Consider the following 20,137-nt stretch of genomic DNA (forward strand, 5'->3'; position numbering starts at 1 on the left):
CCCATTGAGCATCTCTGGAGAGACCTGAAAATGGCTGTCCACCAAAGTTTACCATCCAACCTTACAGAACTGGAGAGGATCTGCAAGGAGGAATGGCAGAGGATCCCCAAATGCAGGTGTGAACTTGTTGCATCATTCCCAAAAAGACTCATGGCTGTATTAGCTCAAAAGGGTGCTTCTACTAAATACTGAGCAAAGGGTCTGAATACTTATGACCATGTGATATTTCAGTTTTTCTTTTTTAATAAATCTGCAAAAATGTCAAAAATTCTGTGTTTTTCTGTCAATATGGGGTGCTGTGTGTACATTAATGAGGAAAAAAATGAACTTAAATGATTTTAGCATATGGCTGCAATATAACAAAGAGTGAAAAATTTAAGGGGGTCTGAATACTTTCCGTACCCACTGTAGCAATAGCAGGAATTCTCTAAAGTAGGGATATATGTTTTTGTAACTATGCCTTACTTTGTTGTCTTTTTTGGTTAATACATATTTTTCAAAATACTGTGTGCAAGTAACTGCAAGTGAAGTGAATGTCTGATATAATTTTGTGTAAATGTTTATGTCGTTAAATCAGTTGTCAGTCTTTGGACAGGTTAAACAGTGTTTTCCTACACTTGAGTTAAATTGTACTTGATCTCATAGAGATGCATTGACTTAGAAAGGGTTCACCACCACTGGGTGTATTTATTGACACTTCACTTGCTATTAAAAGTATCCACAACTTATGCAGGAAAAGGTAAAAAAAACAAAACAACTCCCACATAAACACTTTATCCTGGTCATGCATTTTAACATTAACTAGAAATGTAATGCAGTGTATTTGCAACCCTGTCACTCAAAAACATACAGTAGCAGTCCCTGAGCAGGTCACAGGACCTGTGCACTTGTAGGGAAGCAGGACACTAATAAAAAGGTTTGCATATGTTTATCCACTCTGTTAACCTTTCTTGCATAGATAACAACTAAAATAAAAGTGAGGGAAAGGTACAGAGGAGATAGTCACTGTTCATTTCATGTCACTCCCTTGCTATAGCAGAAGTTAGGTAGCTCTGAGCTTAGTGTGAACCCTTGACCATCTCCTCCTTTGCAGATAGCACATCTTCAGGGGCCACATACTTGTGTTACAGAGGAGTCGGCTCAAAGCAGTCTGAGCTGAGCCCCCCAACACTTATCCACTGGCCTTCCCACTTCATGTCTTATCTCGAATAACACATGGCTGTTTAATGTCTTGCTCTAGTCTAGTTACCTGCTAGGCTAGTAATGATTCTTCTCCCCAATGGTTTGTGCCAATTCTTCTGTAAATAAGTGTGTAGAAGAAAACAGGGTCACAGGGTGGTGCTGTGTATGTTTATTTTCAGCAAGGAAAGGAGAACGCAGAAGTGAAAATAGCTCAGGAGCATTTGTGAGCTGGACTGGTGGGAGGTTAGAGGCTGTGTACATTATGTGCCAGGTCAAGGACAGAAGGAGCAAAGGAGAGGACAAAATAAGAACAGGAAAATATAAAAAGATGCATCAAAATATAAGATAATGTTAAGAAATGCTTTTCTGAAGGCTTTGTATCTTTTGTTTTACATTTATGCATTCAGCTACCCCTCTTAAACTAGATTTGCTAATACCATTGCTTTACAGAAATTGGGGAAAAGTACTGATCAAATCACAATAAAAATTTAAGTCATGCAATTAATGTTCCCTGAAGTGAAATATTTGAGTGATCTAAGTAAATGTTGCTCTTTTAGTGTATCAGAGCCATTACATTTCAGAAGAAGCAATAAATACAGCTTGGGATTATTTGTGCTGCCTTTTTCTTGTCAACTTATTACAAAGTCTGTTACCTTCATTGGTGAACTGCTGCCATGCTGCCGATCCAGACACAACAGGGAATATTAAACTGTATTCCTTAAAGGTGGTTTTACACAGAAAAAGAGAGAGAGAGAGAGAGATACTATTTTCACTGGCTTTGTTCATACAGTACTTGTTTTGTTTCTAGACAATATGTTGTTTTCACAGAACACAGTGCTAAAGAGCAAGGAGCTACAAAACCCATCAGTTAGAAGCCTTTATGAATCTTCAGGGACCTACAAATCAGCTTAAATATGAAATGATGTGACCAGGGAGTTTCTTACATGCACTTTCAAATACAATGTGCAGTTTCCTCTTCAAATCCCTTGCTTATAGTGGGCATTTTAGATATGAAGACTCATAATTATTTAGTGTTTTGTGTACCTTTAGGGCAGGTTGTGGTGAGCGCAACAAATAATCTTACTATAAGTCCTGAAGCTGCTTGTTTGACCGCAGGCTTGTGACTTTGACGTACTTAAATTCAGCATGTATGTTTCTGTGTGTGTGCCTGTTTGTGCTTATAGGCCTTCTCTGGGAACTCTAATTCTGAGAGCGTGGTCCGCCATGACTTGCAGCAGGGAATCGTGGCTCGCTTCCTGAGGTTTGTCCCGCTAGACTGGAGCGAGGAGGGGCGGATTGGTCTGCGCATAGAAGTCTATGGCTGCTCCTACTGTGAGTGGAGACAAACACACACAGACACACTAACATACACTGTGAACCTGTTCATACTGCAACAGGTATTAACATTTATAATAATGGATCCATGGGGAGAGCCTAATAATGGTTTGTCAGTCCAATCAAGTCAGAAAAGGTTTTACTTCCTTATTAGAAAATTCTGTACAGGAATCAAACACAAACTCGGTGTGGAAACCTGACTGGACACATTCACAAAAAGTGTGCAGAAAGACGCAGAGCACTGTTACAGACTGACAGACACATATACACACACACACTGTCATTTTTCTAACAAATGCCTCATCTATGAAACTGACTCTCTCATACCCTCTTTGCTCTCTCATCCTATTAAAGGTTGCCAAATTGATTTTGATAACAATTTTTCAATTAAGGCTCTGCATAAATTACTGTTATAAGTGACAAACGTACTGTTCATTCCGGAGATGCGATTACACTGAGTACGGATATGTCAGGGAGTGTGTCTCTGTGTTTGAATACAAGGGTATGTATCATATTTAATATAGTCCTCTGAGTTTTGAATATATTTCCCTTGTTTCATTTCTGCCCAATGTTAAATGAAAAGCAAGTCAGAAATGAAGAGCATGACAAGATAGGGTAGAAACAGATGCATGTGTATGAACTGATGTAAAGAACAATGAAACACAAAAATTATTCCCATCATTTACATTTGACTTTGTGCTTCAAGTTGTTCCTTTAATTTTAACAGGAATTGCTTGAACCTATATACATTATTAGTGTTAGTCTCATTGGTCTTAACTACAGACTATAAAAGCTGAAAACAGAATTTCATTTCGGCATATTTGCAATGGTATTGTCACATCTCCGTTAAAAGCACTTTTAAGCTTCTACAGATTTAAATGGTATCTTACATGTTCACCATAACAACTCTATTATGTTTGCATTTCATAACACACTAGCAATTAGTGCAGGACCTCTCAGATCTTTTCATAACCTATGAGCAATATTTACTCACAAAGCAGGACTTTGTAACCTGAAACAGGGGGGTACATCCCAAGTTTCTTATAAGCACCAACATTTCCCTCAGTTGTGTCTTTTCCTTGTGTCTTAGACCTGCTGACGCAAGATGTGAAGAAAAGATACGAGGAAAAATATGCAAGGAGAGAGCAGTTAAGGAAACATGTATTTTGAGACATGATATGTTTTTTAGTCTAATTCTGTATTTGAAGCATCCGGTCACCGACTGACTTCCAATAAAGAGGTGTCTTGGTCCGTAAGAGATTTCTTTGAAGAATGCTCTTGTGCAGCCTCCTCGCTCAGAGCAGATACAATATGTCTTGGTACATTTTACATCCTCACTGAACTGGAATGACCCCCAGATCAAGCAAGGACCAGGGACCAAAGAACAACCATACAGTATAAGAGACATGAGATGCAGCCATTGTCTATAACTGCTAATTATTTACTGTTATGAGTTTGTGTGCCACTAGCTCATCAAATGTAAAGGAAGTATACTGTACTTAGAGTGACTAGGCTAGACTGACAGAAGATTGGATTGGATCTGGTTTATTCATTTTGAAGTATCTGCACTGACTTGTAAGGTATTTGTCAGTTATTTATTTGTCACTTCTCAGGTTTTAAAGTATTACAAATGCTTCCGCAACAGGTCTATTGAAATGCATGTTATACTGTTATGCACAGGCTTTTTTTCCATGTAATGCAATAATGGTTAGTCAAAGAGACTACAAAAATTGATGTCAGTGGTAAATACAGAAGGCCTAAAGGGCTTGCAAAAAGGAACTGGTTTGAAAAACAAGCCCTCCTAATGTAAAAAAGTCAGATTAGAACCAGCTCAGAGGAGAAAACTGTCAGAGGAGAAGAACAACAGCAGGGCCATGTTACAACAGGAGATACATAATAGCTTATCAATGCCACCTGCTTGTCTCCAATACTAAGAATGACACTGACAAAGGAGGATTCAGGGTCTGAAGATCAAGAGACATTTTGCCAAGAAAGCAACAGTTAGACCAGATGGAGGCTAGATTAAAAGATGACTTTGAAATATTAAAGTAGCATAAGTAAAAAGTAATGTTAATTATGTTGGCCATTAAATACTGTAGGTATGTTAATAAAGGGAGGTGCTTTATTGAGTATTATTGTTAAAATCATCATGATTATATTAAAATGACTGATGAATAATAAGCTCATGTTGTGGAAAACAAAGATTTTGTTAATAAGTTGATTAAAAAGATGTGATACTTGATTCACCTCTAACCTGAAATGTTGAAGTAGGCAAATGGAACAACTTAAGGAACAGTATGAGAAGTCACACAAGCTTTGATAAGAGGATGTTGTCATAGCAACATTTAGAAAGGGGGATGCAGAGGGATGCATGAACATATCTGTAATACAGCTAATGAGAATTGAGCATGGTTTTGTCATCTGTCACGAGTTAATCACTCATCTGTCTCTCTTAGAACTATGAGTTAATGTAGGATGTCCACATTAGGAGCAGTCAAGCATTATTTAATGGAGGTCGTCCCTTATAAAACAAGTTTTATCACTTCTGATCCACTCAGTAATGCGGTGCAGTTTCGCAACAGCACAAATCACAGCAAAATGAAAATACAGTTACATCAACACCTCTCTAGAAACTGTTTGAACAAAAGCTATACATTATCATCTTAATGAAATGAGGATTCACTGCAGGGGTGGTGTTGGTCTTGATTTTCAGAATACAGAAATATTCCCTTTTAGCCAACCATATAGCAAATAATAAGAATACAGTAGAGCAGAGAATGTCCAATGCAACATACACAGCTCTAGAATTAGACTGGAGTTCAGCTAAATCTGGACAGGAATAGATGGTTACACTCTTTACTGCTGACGTGACCTTAGCCAGCACATGCTCCGGGGGGACCAGTAGCAGAACAGTCATCGTGTTTAACAGCTGTAAATGTGCTTCACTTGTGTGTAATAACAAATGACAAAACAGACCATGTGGGTCCTACCTAGCTTGCTTTTTTATATTAAAATAACACTCAGTTATTTAAATGCATATCTTTCCTTGGTATCCTCTGATGCAACAAGATAGACGAACCATTTGGTAGACATGATTAGACTCATAAATACACAATCAGGTGAACACATGCTTACAATTTGTATATAAGTGATGACAGAAAGAGAGAGATTTACACACACACACACACACACACACACGCACTTTTAAGTTGTATCATCATCTTTCAGAGTTGTCTGTCAGCTGTGTTTTGAAGCCTGTGGTGCTTTCTCATGTTTACTCCATCACTGCTCCTTTCTTCAGCATTCAGTAAGGAAATGGGAGCTCATACATTTGTCTTTTCATCTATCCATCCTCCACTCCCCAACTCGCTGCTTCTTTTAGAATTAACTTCTCATAAATGCTTTTCTGCCTCTCAATACAAACATGAAAGAGAGGAAATTTACAGTGTTGGGAAGTGACTGAGAAAAGGGGATGAAAGAATTACACACAAAAGAAAAGTAGTAGGAGGAGAAGGAGGCAGATAAATATAGATGGTATGTTCCCAGCATAATCACCAAATATGTTGGTTGTAGATGATAATTCAGGGTTTTGAAAATGTATGATAATTAAATGCAATACCAAATTATGACTCATCTAGGGCTATGCAATGAAAGGCTATGTGTGTATGTGTGCCAGAGCTAGAGGCTATAAAGGAGTCGTGATCTACCATGCTGTGGAATTACATGCTCATTTCCATTTTGATTAACATAGGATTAACAGAAAATCAATTATTTTATAGATGAGTCAGGAAATTGTAGGGCATATATGTGAGAGAAAGGGGAGTCAGACAAAAACAGAGTACAAATTAAATTTTCTAAACAAATACAGTCATTTTCATGCAAGTAGATTTTCAGTATTATATGACTTCAGCCTGTGCCCTATTTATGCCAAAAGTAATTTAAAGATGCAATATGATATATTTTAAAAATCATAATGTTTTCTTTTACTTAGAATTAGTCTTTTTATATGGAGCAGGGCCACTTTTATGGAGACTGCCACATTGTGCCACCATGTTGCTACAGTAGCCCAGAATGGACAAACCAGGCCATGTGAGTTTGGTGGGCCTGGTGGAGTATGTCCCTGCCTTAGCGTCTCTCATGGACCTGCATGGTTTCATAATTAATTTCCTAAATGTATTATGATTTCAAGTGTGATATCTCAGTAAAAATAAACTTGATTTATTTTCTTGCATTGCCAAAGCCTACTGTCAACCATCATAAAATTGTTGCTTTTCATTGTTGCATCACCCTTAAAGTTTTGAAGGTACTATGATGGTAACATACTGAAATCAACTTGTAATTTTCAGCCCCTGATGAGTAATAACTGCCAGTATCATCTATGTGAAGCTTATATTGGCTGTCACATGCAATTGTCCATCTCAGTCACCCTCTGTCACTAAACATCTGTGGTGGAAAAGTAAAATATAGGTCAGGGTCCAAAATGGCATGGTCTCCTGGGTCAGGGTCTAAAAACCATCTTCTGACCCTCCCATCACAGTGCCCTGGATAGAAAGCAAGACATTGTCCCCTGTTACACATAAGCTCTCACTTTATTTTTTTTCTTTTTTCTCTAACACCTACTGTAGCATTTTACATATTACTATAAATATGTTTAAACATGCCTGCATATTAACACATTTGGTTTCAATAAAGCCTCCGCCAAAACAAGTGAAAACACCTCTGTGGGTGTTTCTCCATAGGAGATTTAATATCTTTTGTTATGGCCTCACATGTATAATACCTTCACTCATTCTTCAGAAATCTATGAATTCACACCATTAAATTTTAATGTATGACTTTCAATGGAAATTATTTATTTACTGTCAACACTTGTTCACTAGGAGTATTTTTCACAGCAGAACTGTTTTACATTTGCATCGGTTTTGCATCATTTTGCATTCAACCTTGTTTTTATTATTTCTTGTAGAGGGTTTTTTACAGCACACATTTTGACTTGTCATACAAAGCAAGTGTGAATAATAGTATTAATGATGGATTTGTTTTATTTATTTTATTTTTATTTAATGTTCCAAGTAAGAGATTACAGTGGGCATGTACAATACCAGAACCCTGAAACCAAAGCAGCTAAATGGAATTCAGCTATTAGCAAATGCATTTTGACACCTGTGTCTTTACTACTGTAATTTGCCAGAGTGTCTTCTGTGAAAAGGCCATATTTGGTACAATATAATTTTAGACTATAAAATTTTTATTGCAGCAACAGAAACCTGTAACATTGACTTTTTAATGCACAGACCTCCTACACATTCAGATGGCAAGGACAGTCAGGAGATATGAGATATTATTTCAACAGGCTCTTTGCCTCTTCACCTATTATCAGATCATTAGCATGGTAAACAAATCTTTTTTTAATTACTGTGGACTTGACAATATACTGTTGATATAACTCAATAGCTGGGAATGCATATTTCATGAGTGTAGGCCTCAATATGCTTGTAAATTGGGATGGCGGTCCTGACTTTGCAATCACATCTTGCCTTTTCTTTTTGTCTCTTCCTGTCCCTTTCACATGTGTTTCTTCTTTGCTTCTGTGTTTATTCTTTCTGTCTTTCCATCTAATGTCTGTTTTAGGGGCAGATATAATCAACTTTGATGGACAGGGAGTAATCTCATATCGTTTTAAGGTAATGAATTTACTACCTTGATATTCTGTTATATTGACTAAACCTTGCCTTTAAGTCAGACACGATCATTCTAGTACCGTACATAAAGGCTACATCTTGAATAGCAATATAATATGATGGAAAATCAATCATTTGATGGAGATTTTGAACAGGCTGTCAGGAGACTAGACAAAGTAAAGAAAGTTGATTTGCAGTTTTTAATTGAACCTGAGCCACCTGTGGCATTAAACAACCATATGGGGTTCATGGTGTGTGTTCACACTTGTGCAGGTGAAGAAAATGAAGATCATTAAGGATGTGATTGCCCTGAGGTTCAAGACATCAGAAAGCGAGGGTGTGATTCTCCACGGGGAGGGCCAGCAGGGAGATTACATCACCCTGGAGCTTCGCAAGGCCAAGCTGCTGTTGCAGATAAACCTAGGTGGGCAACACATGCAATTCATTTACACAGACCAAATACAAATTACCCAGTTTTTAAATGATCAGAAATATCCAAATTATATTAAGTATCTAAGGCCAAGATACTATACCAGGTGAAATCCTTCTCTGGTTTGTCTGTTAGTTGGGTTTAATAGATAGCTAGTGTGATAAATGCAGCTATAATCACAACAGGTGACTAGAATAATATCATCATTATAGGCTTGACAATAACCCTAAATATAACCCAAAAGTGGTGTCATGTCTGTTGAGATAACTTTATTTTAGAGCAAAGATAAAATGTCCAGGCACAGTGTTTTACTTTTTACACTGTAAACAACATCCACTACAATCCATACGCGTGTGGAGCATCATTCACCAGCTGTCAGCCAGCTGTGTTGTTGACAGAACTGGTATAATCTCCAAGGATGTCTTTCTGAAACACAGAAGCAACAACTGTGGCAGAGAATTCCCAGTGTTAACTAAATGAAGTCTAATGCTGTATATCATAGGTGTCAAACCCAAGCCCCACGGGCCGAATGCGACCCACCGGATCATTTTATGTGGCCCTCGAAAGCTTAAAATGCATATGGTTATCTTAAGATAAAAGTCTGTACTAATTGAAACTGTATACTGACCATAAACTACATCTGCCACAATGCACGTCGATTTCGGGACTCGCGAACTATTGGCATTTAACCAGCAACTTCCCGACAAGTGGAAATGAGAAATACTAATTTATATAGGAAAAATATGTTGAACTGAATGTTTCAAATTTATTTTATTGAGGAAAAAGTTGTTGCAATTTGTTCAAGTTCATATTTCTGGTTAAATCATTGTCAGCTTTACACTGATCAATAAATGTTAATCCTGTTTGGCCTGCAGCTGTGACTGTGCTTTAATTTTTGGCCCTTGTGTGATTTGAGTTTTACACTCCTGCTGTATATGAAGAAATGACACTTGGCTACAATGTAAAGTAGTGAGTCTACAGCTTGTATAACAGTGTAAATGTACTGTCCCCTCAAAATAACGCAACACACAGCCATTAATGTCTAAACTGCTGGCAACAAAAGTGAGTATACCCCTAAGTGATAATGGCCAAATGGGGCCCAAAGTGTCAATATTTTGTGTGGCCACCATTATTTTCCAGCACTGCCTTAACCTTCTTGGGCATAGAGTTCACCAGAGCTTCACAGGTTGCCACTGGAATCCTCTTCCACTCCTCCTTGATGACATCACGGCGTTGGTGGATGTTAGAGACCTTGCGCACCTCCACCTTCCGTTTCAGGATGCCCCACAGATGCTCAATAGAGTTTAGGTCTGGAGACATGCTTGGCCAGTCCATCACCTTTACCCTTAGCTTCTTTAACAAGGCAGTGGTCATTTTGGAGGTGTGTTTGGGGTCGTTATCGTGTTGGAATACTGCCCTGCGACCCAGTCTCCGAAGGGAAGGAATCATGCTCTGCTTCAGTATGTCACAGTACATGTTGGCATTCATGGTTCCCTCAATGAACTGTAGCTCCCCAGTGCCGGCAGCACTCATGCAGCCCCAGACCATGACATTCCCACCACCATACTTGACTGTAGGCAAGACACACTTGTCTTTGTACTCTTCACCTGGTTGCCGCCACACACACTTGACACCATCTGAACCAAATAAGTTTATCTTGGTCTCATCGGACCACAGGACATGGTTCCAGAAATCCATATCCTTAGTCTGCTTGTCTGCAGCAAACCGTTTGCGGGCTTTCTTGTGCATCATCTTTAGAAGAGGCTTCCTTCTGGGACGACAACCTTGCAGACCAATTTGATGCAGCGTGCGGCGTATGGTCTGAGCGCTGACAGGCTGACCCCCCACCCCTTCAACCTCTGCAGCAATGCTGGCAGCACTCATACGCCTATTTCCCAAAGCCATCCTCTGGATATGACGCTGAGCACGGGCACACAACTTCCTTGGTCGACCACAGCGAGGCCTGTTCTGAGTGGAACCTGTCCTGTTAAACCGCTGTATGGTCTTGGCCACCGTGCTGCAGCTCCGTTTCAGGGTCTTGGCAGTCTTCTTATAGCCTAGGCCATCTTTATGTAGAGCAACAATTAGTTTTTTCAGATCCAGAGAGTTCATTGCCATGAGGTGCCATGTTGAACTTCCAGTGACTAGTATGAGAGAGTGAGAGTGATAACAGAATTTTTAACACACCTGCTCCTCCTTCACACCTGAGACCTTGTACCACTAACGAGTCACATGACACCAGGGAGGGCAAACAGCTACTTGGGCCCCATTTGGCCATTATCACTTAGGGGTATACTCACTTTTGTTGCCAGCAGTTTAGACATTAATGGCTGTGTGTTGCGTTATTTTGAGGGGACAGTACATTTACACTGTTATACAAGCTGTAGACTCACTACTTTACATTGTAGCCAAGTGTCATTTCTTCATATACAGCAGGAGTGTAAAACTCAAATCACACAAGGGCCAAAAATTAAAGCACAGTCACAGCTGCCGGCCCAACAAGCTGTATGCAAAACATATTGAGGAAGCTTATGTAGAAGGTATTGATATAGTCAGGTTGCTTTTCGTGAAGCACTGAAACAATGCCTGACTATTTTGGCAAATCCATGCCAGAGGGGTCACATAAGCTTTTTTTGTTCATTGATTTTTATCTTGTAAAAATATGCTAATGTATTTACCAAGTACCACATCTATTTTTTAACTTGTTTTTTTTTTATATATATATAAAATGTTATTTGCAGGCAGTAACATCTATTTTTTAACTTGTTTTTTTTTTATATATATATAAAATGTTATTTACAGGCAGTAACCAGTATGGTTCTATCCTGGGTCACACCTCTGTGACTACTGGCAGCCTGTTGGATGACAACCACTGGCACTCAGTGGTGATTGAACGGTACCGTCGTAATGTCAACTTCACCCTAGACAGGCATATGCAGCACTTCAGGACCAATGGAGAGTTTGACCACCTTGATCTGGACTATGAGGTGAGAAGCAAAATATGCTGAGTATACAGACAGGAGTGTGAACTGAATGTGAAATATAGACGAAGAATGGTAGTCCACCCTTGGAAATAGATGAAGAAATGAGTTCAACCCCAAATCCTAATCAGATAAATTCTGTACATGTCCAAACAAACAAAGGAGGTGTCATGTATACAATGTGGTGTTTTGCCATTTTAAATTTTGTCTACATTTTTAGTAAAAATAAAACGAGTTTTTAATCACAGTGGGGTTTAATAAAATAAAGGTAAAACAAAGGTTAAATAAAAAAATGAAATACAATTTTCATAATTACTTAAATGTTATGCTTTTTAAATTGTTGTAAAATTTGTTGTGCTCCAGTTTTTTAAAAGCAGACAGAGTGCATTGCAGCAATGGAATTGGTAAGGTGATGTTATCGTTGTTATCCACAGGAAGCCACATAACACGTAAGAGCTTCTGTTTGTATATGTGCACTAAAAGACACAAAGAACGACTAACACAAAACAATATAGTGTTATTTGTCTGTGATGTTTTGCAGGTAAGTAAGAATAATGAATTGAAACTAATGTAGAATTGAGTAGAGCGAATGTAAAAGCTTGGTTGATGTTGTTAGCCAAGTAAATTGAGCTGCCAAAGTCAAATATATGTAAGTTAACTTGTATTGAATGTGTATCTTTGACTAGCTAGTGCTTATGTGACCTTGCACTTAAGTGTCAATAGTATCTGTGCAGATTCTCAGTCATCCAGGTCATAGTAAACCGCAACCAAAATAACCTTGGAAATCAAAATTCCAAGTCCAGTTGATTTCCAAGGTTATTTCTGTTGAAGTGTCAATAGTGTAAAAAATAGTTAACAATCATGATTTAGGCATTTTTATCATTTTAGCTTAAAAGTATTTTAAAGGATATATTACATACACATAATTTTAAGACAAATTAGCATTTTCATATACAGTCAGTATGGAAGGTTTTCAGACTCTTAAGTTTTCCACATTTTGTTATGTTTCTGACATCTTAAAATTGATTAAATATTTTTTTCCTCATCAATCTACACACAATAGTGTACAATGATAAAGTGACAGCAGGCTTTTCAAATGTTTTGAAAATTTATTAAAAATAAAAGACTGAAATATCCCATTTTCCTTCTTATCCAGACCCTTTACTTAGAACTTGGTTAAAGCACCTTTGGCACCATAGACAGCCTCAAGTCTGCTTGAGATTGAAGCGGCAAGCCTGGCACACCTTTCTTTTAGAATTTTTTTTTCCATTCTTCTTGGCAGAATTGTTCAAGGTCAGTCTGGCCGGGCCACTCCACGACTTTCACAGAGTTTTCCCACAGCTACTTCTGTGTTTTCTTGGTGATTTGCTGCAGGTCTTTTTCTTTTTGAAATGTAAACCTTCACCCCCACACTGAGCACTCTGGAGGTTTTAGAATTGCTTTATACTTTTCTGCATCCATCCTTCCCTCTATCCTGACTAGTCTCCCGGTTCTAGATGCAGAAAAATATCCCCACAGCATGATGCTGCCACCACCATGTTTGATTGTAGGGATGGTATTAATGAGGTGATGCTCAGTGCCTGGTTTTCTCCACATACACCGTTGGGAACTGTGGCCAAATAGTTCAATCTTTGTGTCATCAGACAAGAGGGTCTGAGAGTCTGAGAGTCCTTCAGGTGCCTTTTGGGAAACTCCCAGTGGGCTGTCATGTGCCTTTTAGTGTGGAATGGCTTCCACCTGGTCACTCTACCATAGAGACCTGATTGGTGGAGTGCTGCACTGATGGTTGTCCTTCTGTAAGGTTCTCTTATCTCCTGAAAGAAACTCTGGATCTCATTCATAGTGACCGCTGGGTTGGCTTTATTTTCACTCTGTCATACATCATCCACTATGATACTTTATATAGACAGGTGTGTGCCTTTCCTAATTATATTCAGTGCATTAAATTAGGCACAGGTGGACTCTAATCAAGCTGTAGAAGCATCTCAACAACCAGTGATAGAAGTAGGATGATAAGTTGAATCCATTTTAAGATGAGTCTGAAACATAACAAAAAAACTTGAACGGGCACTGACTGTATGTAAAGTATTAATTAGCCTATTAGTTATTAATAGTTTTCACAGCTGGCCTATAACTGGCAGTGTATGCTAGTAGCTGTGGCACTTAGTCTTTTTACTATTAAAAATATAATTGAGGTGATTTAAACACCACCTCATGTGACTGGCTTATGTAGATAACTGTAGATGGCCTCTTGGCTATGACCTAATCACTCCACACAGTTGTTATCTTCAATTTTCTATGACATTAGGTGTTTTCCTGTAGGTGTCCTTATGCACTTTGCTGATTTTATGATTGCATTTAAAACAATTACTCAGCACTGGGGGTAGTTTAGCATCCTCTGATTATACCTTGATACCATACAAGAAATTAGATATCGGTGTTATATTAGGCAAATCCATAACACTCACATACAGTAATTAATGCCTGTCAGTAATGGAACACAAAGAGTTCAGCCAATAATACTTAAAATAGAAACTTGATCTTGGAATACATAAAGGTCATGAAATGAACCTATGTGTAATGTGAGTGTGTGCACCTGTGTATGATGAAGCCATAAACTGTATGAATGTTTGCATGTATGTGCGTTTACATCGATAAGTTTGTGTGCGAGTGTATGATTTTTACTGGGTATTGTTGATATGGCTCATCTATTCTAGTGTTAAGTAGAATACTGAGGAATGGGGCACAACAAACCACAGCACAATTAAACTGAAGGTGTTGAATTAAGGGATCTTCTGGGAAATTTGTACAACTACATGAACCAGGAGGTTTTGTATGTATGTGTAAGTCTGTGTGTGTTGTCTCTGTGGGAAAGGCAGAATTGATCCTGACTTGAATATCTATAAATAGTGAAACTGTGACCAGCATGTTGAAAAGTGCACCACTGAACCAGATGCTGGCCCCCAGCATCATTGAATTTTAGAGTGATGACTTAGTTCAATGGTAGGGTAAGACTTAGGATTAGGTAAGTAGTGATTATGGCTAAGGTTAGGGTAAGTCTCCAGGAAATGAATGTAAGTCAATGTAATGTCCCCATGAGAAATGAAGACAAATGTGTGTGTGTGTGTGTGAGTCCACATCTGTGAGTCTTCTGATCCCATTTAAGCCTGCAGACTAAATATCCGGGTACATTTGTATCTACCCTTGGCAGTAATTACTAAGACTACTGGAGCGTCGCCACAGACACATACTAACACACAGACACACACTTACAAATAGACACATATTGACTGGTAATTGCACACCACCCTCCATCATTTTGTCTTCCCTCAGAGCGATGTCTTAAAACAAAACTGAACACATGTACAAGTGTAGAAAAATTTGAAAAACAGTTAGCATTTTCATCTGTTCTGTGGCCTTCAGCGCTTCCCACCACATGACTGTTTATTAGCCTAAAACTCCTCATCTCCTCACCTCTTATCTTTTGACTGCATCTATTCCCAAAAAAAACACTGTGTTCTCCCTTTAATGGTTTGTCAAACTGCTTTATTGCTCTGTTTCTCACAAACACACATACACACACACACTAGGACACCAAGAGCAGGCATAAAATCAGAATACCGACTTTGAATAGGACCTGTGGTATGTAGGTATGTATAATCATTGCGTACGCCCAAAAATGTGCATGTCTTTTTCTGCTCTGTTCTGTTGATCAAAGGTTCATTTATAAGATTCTTTCTCTGTCAATGGTCTTTTAATTTCATACTCAGCTGTTATAGTAAATAAGTGTCTTTGTACATTTATGCCAAACTATGGGAGTGAAAATTTGGGTCATGCATGTGCGTCCAGTTCCACTGGGATTTATGACACAGAACCAGGTCTGTGCATACAGTGCCTTGCGAAAGTATTCGGCCCCCATGAACTTTGCGACCTTTTGCCACATTTCAGGCTTCAAACATAAAGATATAAAACTGTATTTTTTTGTGAAGAATCAACAACAAGTGGGACACAATCATGAAGTGGAACGAAATTTATTGGATATTTCAAACTTTTTTAACAAATAAAAAACTGAAAAATTGGCCGTGCAAAATTATTCAGCCCCCTTAAGTTAATACTTTGTAGCGCCACCTTTTGCTCCGATTACAGCTGTAAGTCGCTTGGGGTATGTCTCTATCAGTTTTGCACATCGAGAGACGGAAATTTTTGCCCATTCCTCCTTGCAAAACAGCTCGAGCTCAGTGAGGTTGGATAGAGAGCGTTTGTGAACAGCAGTTTTCAGTTCTTTCCACAGATTCTCGAGTGGATTCAGGTCTGGACTTTGACTTGGCCATTCTAACACCTGGATATGTGTATTTGTGAACCATTCCATTGTAGATTTTGCTTTATGTTTTGGATCATTGTCTTGTTGGAAGACAAATCTCCGTCCCAGTATCAGGTCTTTTGCAGACTCCATCAGGTTTCCTTCCAGAATGGTCCTGTATTTGGCTCCATCCATCTTCCCATCAATTATAACCATCTTCCCTGTCCCTGCTGAAGAAAAGCAGGCCCAAACCACGATGCTGCCACCACCATGTTTGACAGTGGGCATGGTGTGTTCAGGGTGATGAGCTGTGTTGCTTTTACGCCAAACATAACGTTTTGCATTGTTGCCAAAAAGTTCGATTTTGGTTTCATCTGACCAGAGCACCTTCTTCCACATGTTTGGTGTGTCTCCCAGGTGGCTTGTGGCAAACTTTAAACGACACTTTTTATGGATATCTTTAAGAAATGGCTTTCTTCTTGCCACTCTTCCATAAAGGCCAGATTTGTGCAGTATACGACTGATTGTTGTCCTATGGACAGAGTCTCCCACCTCAGCTGTAGATCTCTGCAGTTCATCCAGAGTGATCATGGGCCTCTTGGCTGCATCTCTGATCAGTCTTCTCCTTGTATGAGCTGAAAGTTTAGAGGGACGGCCAGGTCTTGGTAGATTTGCAGTGGTCTGATACTCCTTCCATTTCAATATTATCGCTTGCACAGTGCTCCTTGGGATGTTTAAAGCTTGGGAAATCTTTTTGTATCCAAATCCGGCTTTAAACTTCTCCACAACAGTATCTCAGACCTGCCTGGTGTGTTCCTTGTTCTTCATGATGCTCTCTGCGCTTTAAACAGACCTCTGAGACTATCACAGTGCAGGTGCATTTATACGGAGACTTGATTACACACAGGTGGATTCTATTTATCATCATTAGTCATTTAGGTCAACATTGGATCATTCAGAGATCCTCACTGAACTTCTGGAGAGAGTTTGCTGCACTGAAAGTAAAGGGGCTGAATAATTTTGCACGCCCAATTATTCAGTTTTTTATTTGTTAAAAAAGTTTGAAATATCCAATAAATTTCATTCCACTGATCATGAATCTGCAGGGTTTATACATCTAACCCCCAGTCTGTCAATCTGTCATTCACACACCTTGCCTAAAGGTGCCTTCTGACTAACCTTTTGATGCAACCACATTTTTTAAAACCTAAATTTTAAAAACTATATTTAATCTGCCCATATCTTCATTATAGGTACTCATTTGGCTTTAAATGGTTCATTTTCTTGTAGGTTTGCCAGAACAGAAAGTATTTACCATAAACAAAACACTGTAGAATGGATTATTTCAATTAGTATGATGTTAAAATTTCAATATAAATTGAATATTAACTGAGATAATTGTAGCATTGTACCATTTGGGGATTTTTTTAACCGCTTTGCCCTCTCTCTTTCTCTCTCACTCTGACCCTAGTTGAGTTTTGGGGGTATGCCGTACAGTGGGAAGCCAGTGGGAGGAGGAAGGAAGAATTTTAAAGGCTGCATGGAGAGTATCAACTACAATGGAGACAACATAACAGACCTGGCCCGCCGAAAGAAGCTTGACACCTCCAGCTTTGTAAGAGAACTGTACATGCATGCACACACACATACTGTATGTATATGTGTATGTTACATATAGTCTGGAAACAGATCTGACTTACTGCTGGCAATGCGAACCAAGCTCCTTACTCCGGTCATACAGGGAACAGACAGCCTGTAACAACAAGCCTCACACCCCATAATCCCGAAGTACCTCCCACAGGATGCCACGAGGGACACGGTCGAATGCCTTCTCCAGATCCACAAAACACATGTAGACTGGTTGGGCAAACTCCCATGAACCCTCCAACATCCTAGTGAGAGTATAGAGCTGGCCCAGTGTTCCACGGTCGAGATGAAAACCGCATTGTTCCTCCTGAATCCAAGGTTCGACTATCGGCCGGATTCTCCTCTCCAGTACCCTGGCATAGACTTTCCCGGGGAGGCTGAGGAGTGTAATCCCCCTATAGTTGGAACACACTCTCCGGTCCCCCTTCTTAAAAAGGGGGACCACCACCCCGGTCTGCCAGTCCAGAGGCACCGTTCCCGAGCGCCACACAATGCTGCAGTGGCGTGTCAGCCAAGACAGCACCACAACATCCATAGACATGAGAAACACGGGTCGGACCTTCACCCCCAGAACCTTGCCACCGAGGAGTTCCTTAACTACCTTGGCAACGTCAGCCAGGGTAATGGACAAGTCCCCTCCCAAGTCCCCAGCCCTGGCTTCCTTTACAGAAGGCATGTCGGAGATCTTAAAAGTACTCTTTCCACCGGCCTACAACATCCTCAGTTGAGGTCAGCAGCACACCACCTCCATTGTAGACAGTAATAATAATAATAATAATACTTTATTTTTATAGCACTTTACAACTCCAGAGGAGCCCAGAGTGGTTCACAGAAAAACATATATTAGGAATATGAAACCAGCTACATAAACAATAAAACCAAGAGCAAAATAAAACACACGATATAATATCAAAAGCTAATGGGAGACTTCCATATCAAAGTATAAATATAAAACAGCAAACTAAAAGACATCAACATGATGCCACTGGAGCCCGTTAGACACAGAAAACCTGTCTAAAGAGATGAGTTTTTAGTTTTGACTTAAAGGATGATAGCTCAGTTATCGACTGTAACTCTGGCGGTAAGGAGTTCCAGAACCTAGGGCAATACACAGCAAATGAACGATCACCCCATTTATTATAGCTTGTCCGCGGGACAACCAAGGACACGTTCTCTGAGGAGTGTAGAGCCCTAGGTGGAGTGCGAATGGACAGCAGGTCAGACAGGTATGGTGGAGTGAGACCATTAATAAACTTAAATACAAATGATAATACCTTGAAATCAACTCTGAACTGCACTGGTAACCAGTGTAGCAAGTAAAGGACATGGGTGATGTGGGCGTACTTAGGAGTATTTGACAGTAGACGAGCAGCAGCGTTCTGTACCATTTGAAGCTTTCGAAAGAAAGATTGGTTGATTCCTATATGAAGGGCATTGCAGTAATCAAGTCACAAAGTGATGAAAGCATGAATGGCTTTTTCTAAATCCACATGCGACAGGAAGGGCGTCACCTTGGTTAAGAGCCTCTGGTGAAAGAAGCTGGTTTTGACCACAGATCTAATCTGTTTGTCAAATCTGAGGCTACTGTCAAATAGTACTCCTAGGTTTTTCACAGTATCAGTGAATAATGGGGCTGAGGCACCTAAATTAGGTACAGAAACAGAGGAGTCAGGACTAAAAACGATGTGTTCAGTCTTACTTTCATTTAAGTGGAGGAAATTCTGTGATAGCCAGTGTTTAATATCACGAAAGAAGTTTTGCAACGGGATGAGGGCATTCGAATCACATTGGATCAGCGGCAAGTAAATCTGAACATCATCCACATAAAAATGAAAGTGAACATTGTGCTGCGAAATGATTGAACCAAGTGGAGACATATATAAAGAGAAGAGTAACGAGGTCAAAATCGAGCCTTGGGGGACGCCGGAAGAAAGAGGAGCTGTGGTGGAGAAATAGTCGTCAATAAAAACAGAGAAGGTAATGTTTGTCAGGAAAGACGTAAACAAAATTTAGGACCACGCCTCTCAGGCCAACGTAATGTTCCAGATGGGAGAGAAGAACTGCATGATTGGCGGTATCAAACGCTGCCAATAGATCAAGGAGAACTAGAATAACGGGGCGCTTGGCGTCGAGAGCCAGAGTAATATCATTATGGACCTTCAATAATGCAGATTCAGTGCTGTGACGAGGCCTAAAACATGATTGAAAAATTTCAACAACATCCAGGCATTCCAAATGAGACTGTAGCTGAAAAAAGACAATTTTTTCCAAAATCTTGGATAAAGACGGCAGAAGAGAAATTGGGCGGAAATTGGACAGAAGAGTGGGGTCAAGATTAAGCTTCTTAAGGAGAGATCTCACAGTGGCATACTTAAGGGCGGAAGGGACACTGCCCAACCTGAGGCAGCTGTTAACAAATGTGACCAGAGCAGGTCCAACAATGTCAATGACCTCCTTAATTATCCTGGCAGGGACAAGATCGAGAGGGCAGTAAGTAGATTTTAACTGTTGCACATATTTTTTAAGTTGCGGCAAAGAAATTGGAGTAAAAGTTTCCAAGGTACGGTAAACTGGACGGGGG

General features: G+C 39.5%; 1 protein-coding gene across 3 annotated transcripts in view; it reads left to right on the top strand.

The window, feature by feature from the left end:
• cntnap2a (contactin associated protein 2a) overlaps nucleotides 1–20,137 on the top strand; it is a 331,856-nt gene that overhangs the window by 150,383 nt on the left and 161,336 nt on the right. For all 3 annotated transcript variants that reach the window (XM_020606462.1, XM_020606460.1, XM_020606461.1), the window contains 5 exons: nucleotides 2,367–2,514; nucleotides 8,149–8,201; nucleotides 8,472–8,622; nucleotides 11,431–11,615; nucleotides 17,381–17,524. In XM_020606462.1, the coding sequence (XP_020462118.1) occupies nucleotides 2,367–2,514; nucleotides 8,149–8,201; nucleotides 8,472–8,622; nucleotides 11,431–11,615; nucleotides 17,381–17,524 (681 nt within the window). The remainder of the gene's footprint in view (nucleotides 1–2,366; nucleotides 2,515–8,148; nucleotides 8,202–8,471; nucleotides 8,623–11,430; nucleotides 11,616–17,380; nucleotides 17,525–20,137) is intronic.

Source organism: Monopterus albus, unplaced genomic scaffold (genome assembly GCF_001952655.1).
Source record: "Monopterus albus unplaced genomic scaffold, M_albus_1.0 scaffold78.1, whole genome shotgun sequence".
Taxonomy (NCBI): domain Eukaryota; kingdom Metazoa; phylum Chordata; class Actinopteri; order Synbranchiformes; family Synbranchidae; genus Monopterus; species Monopterus albus.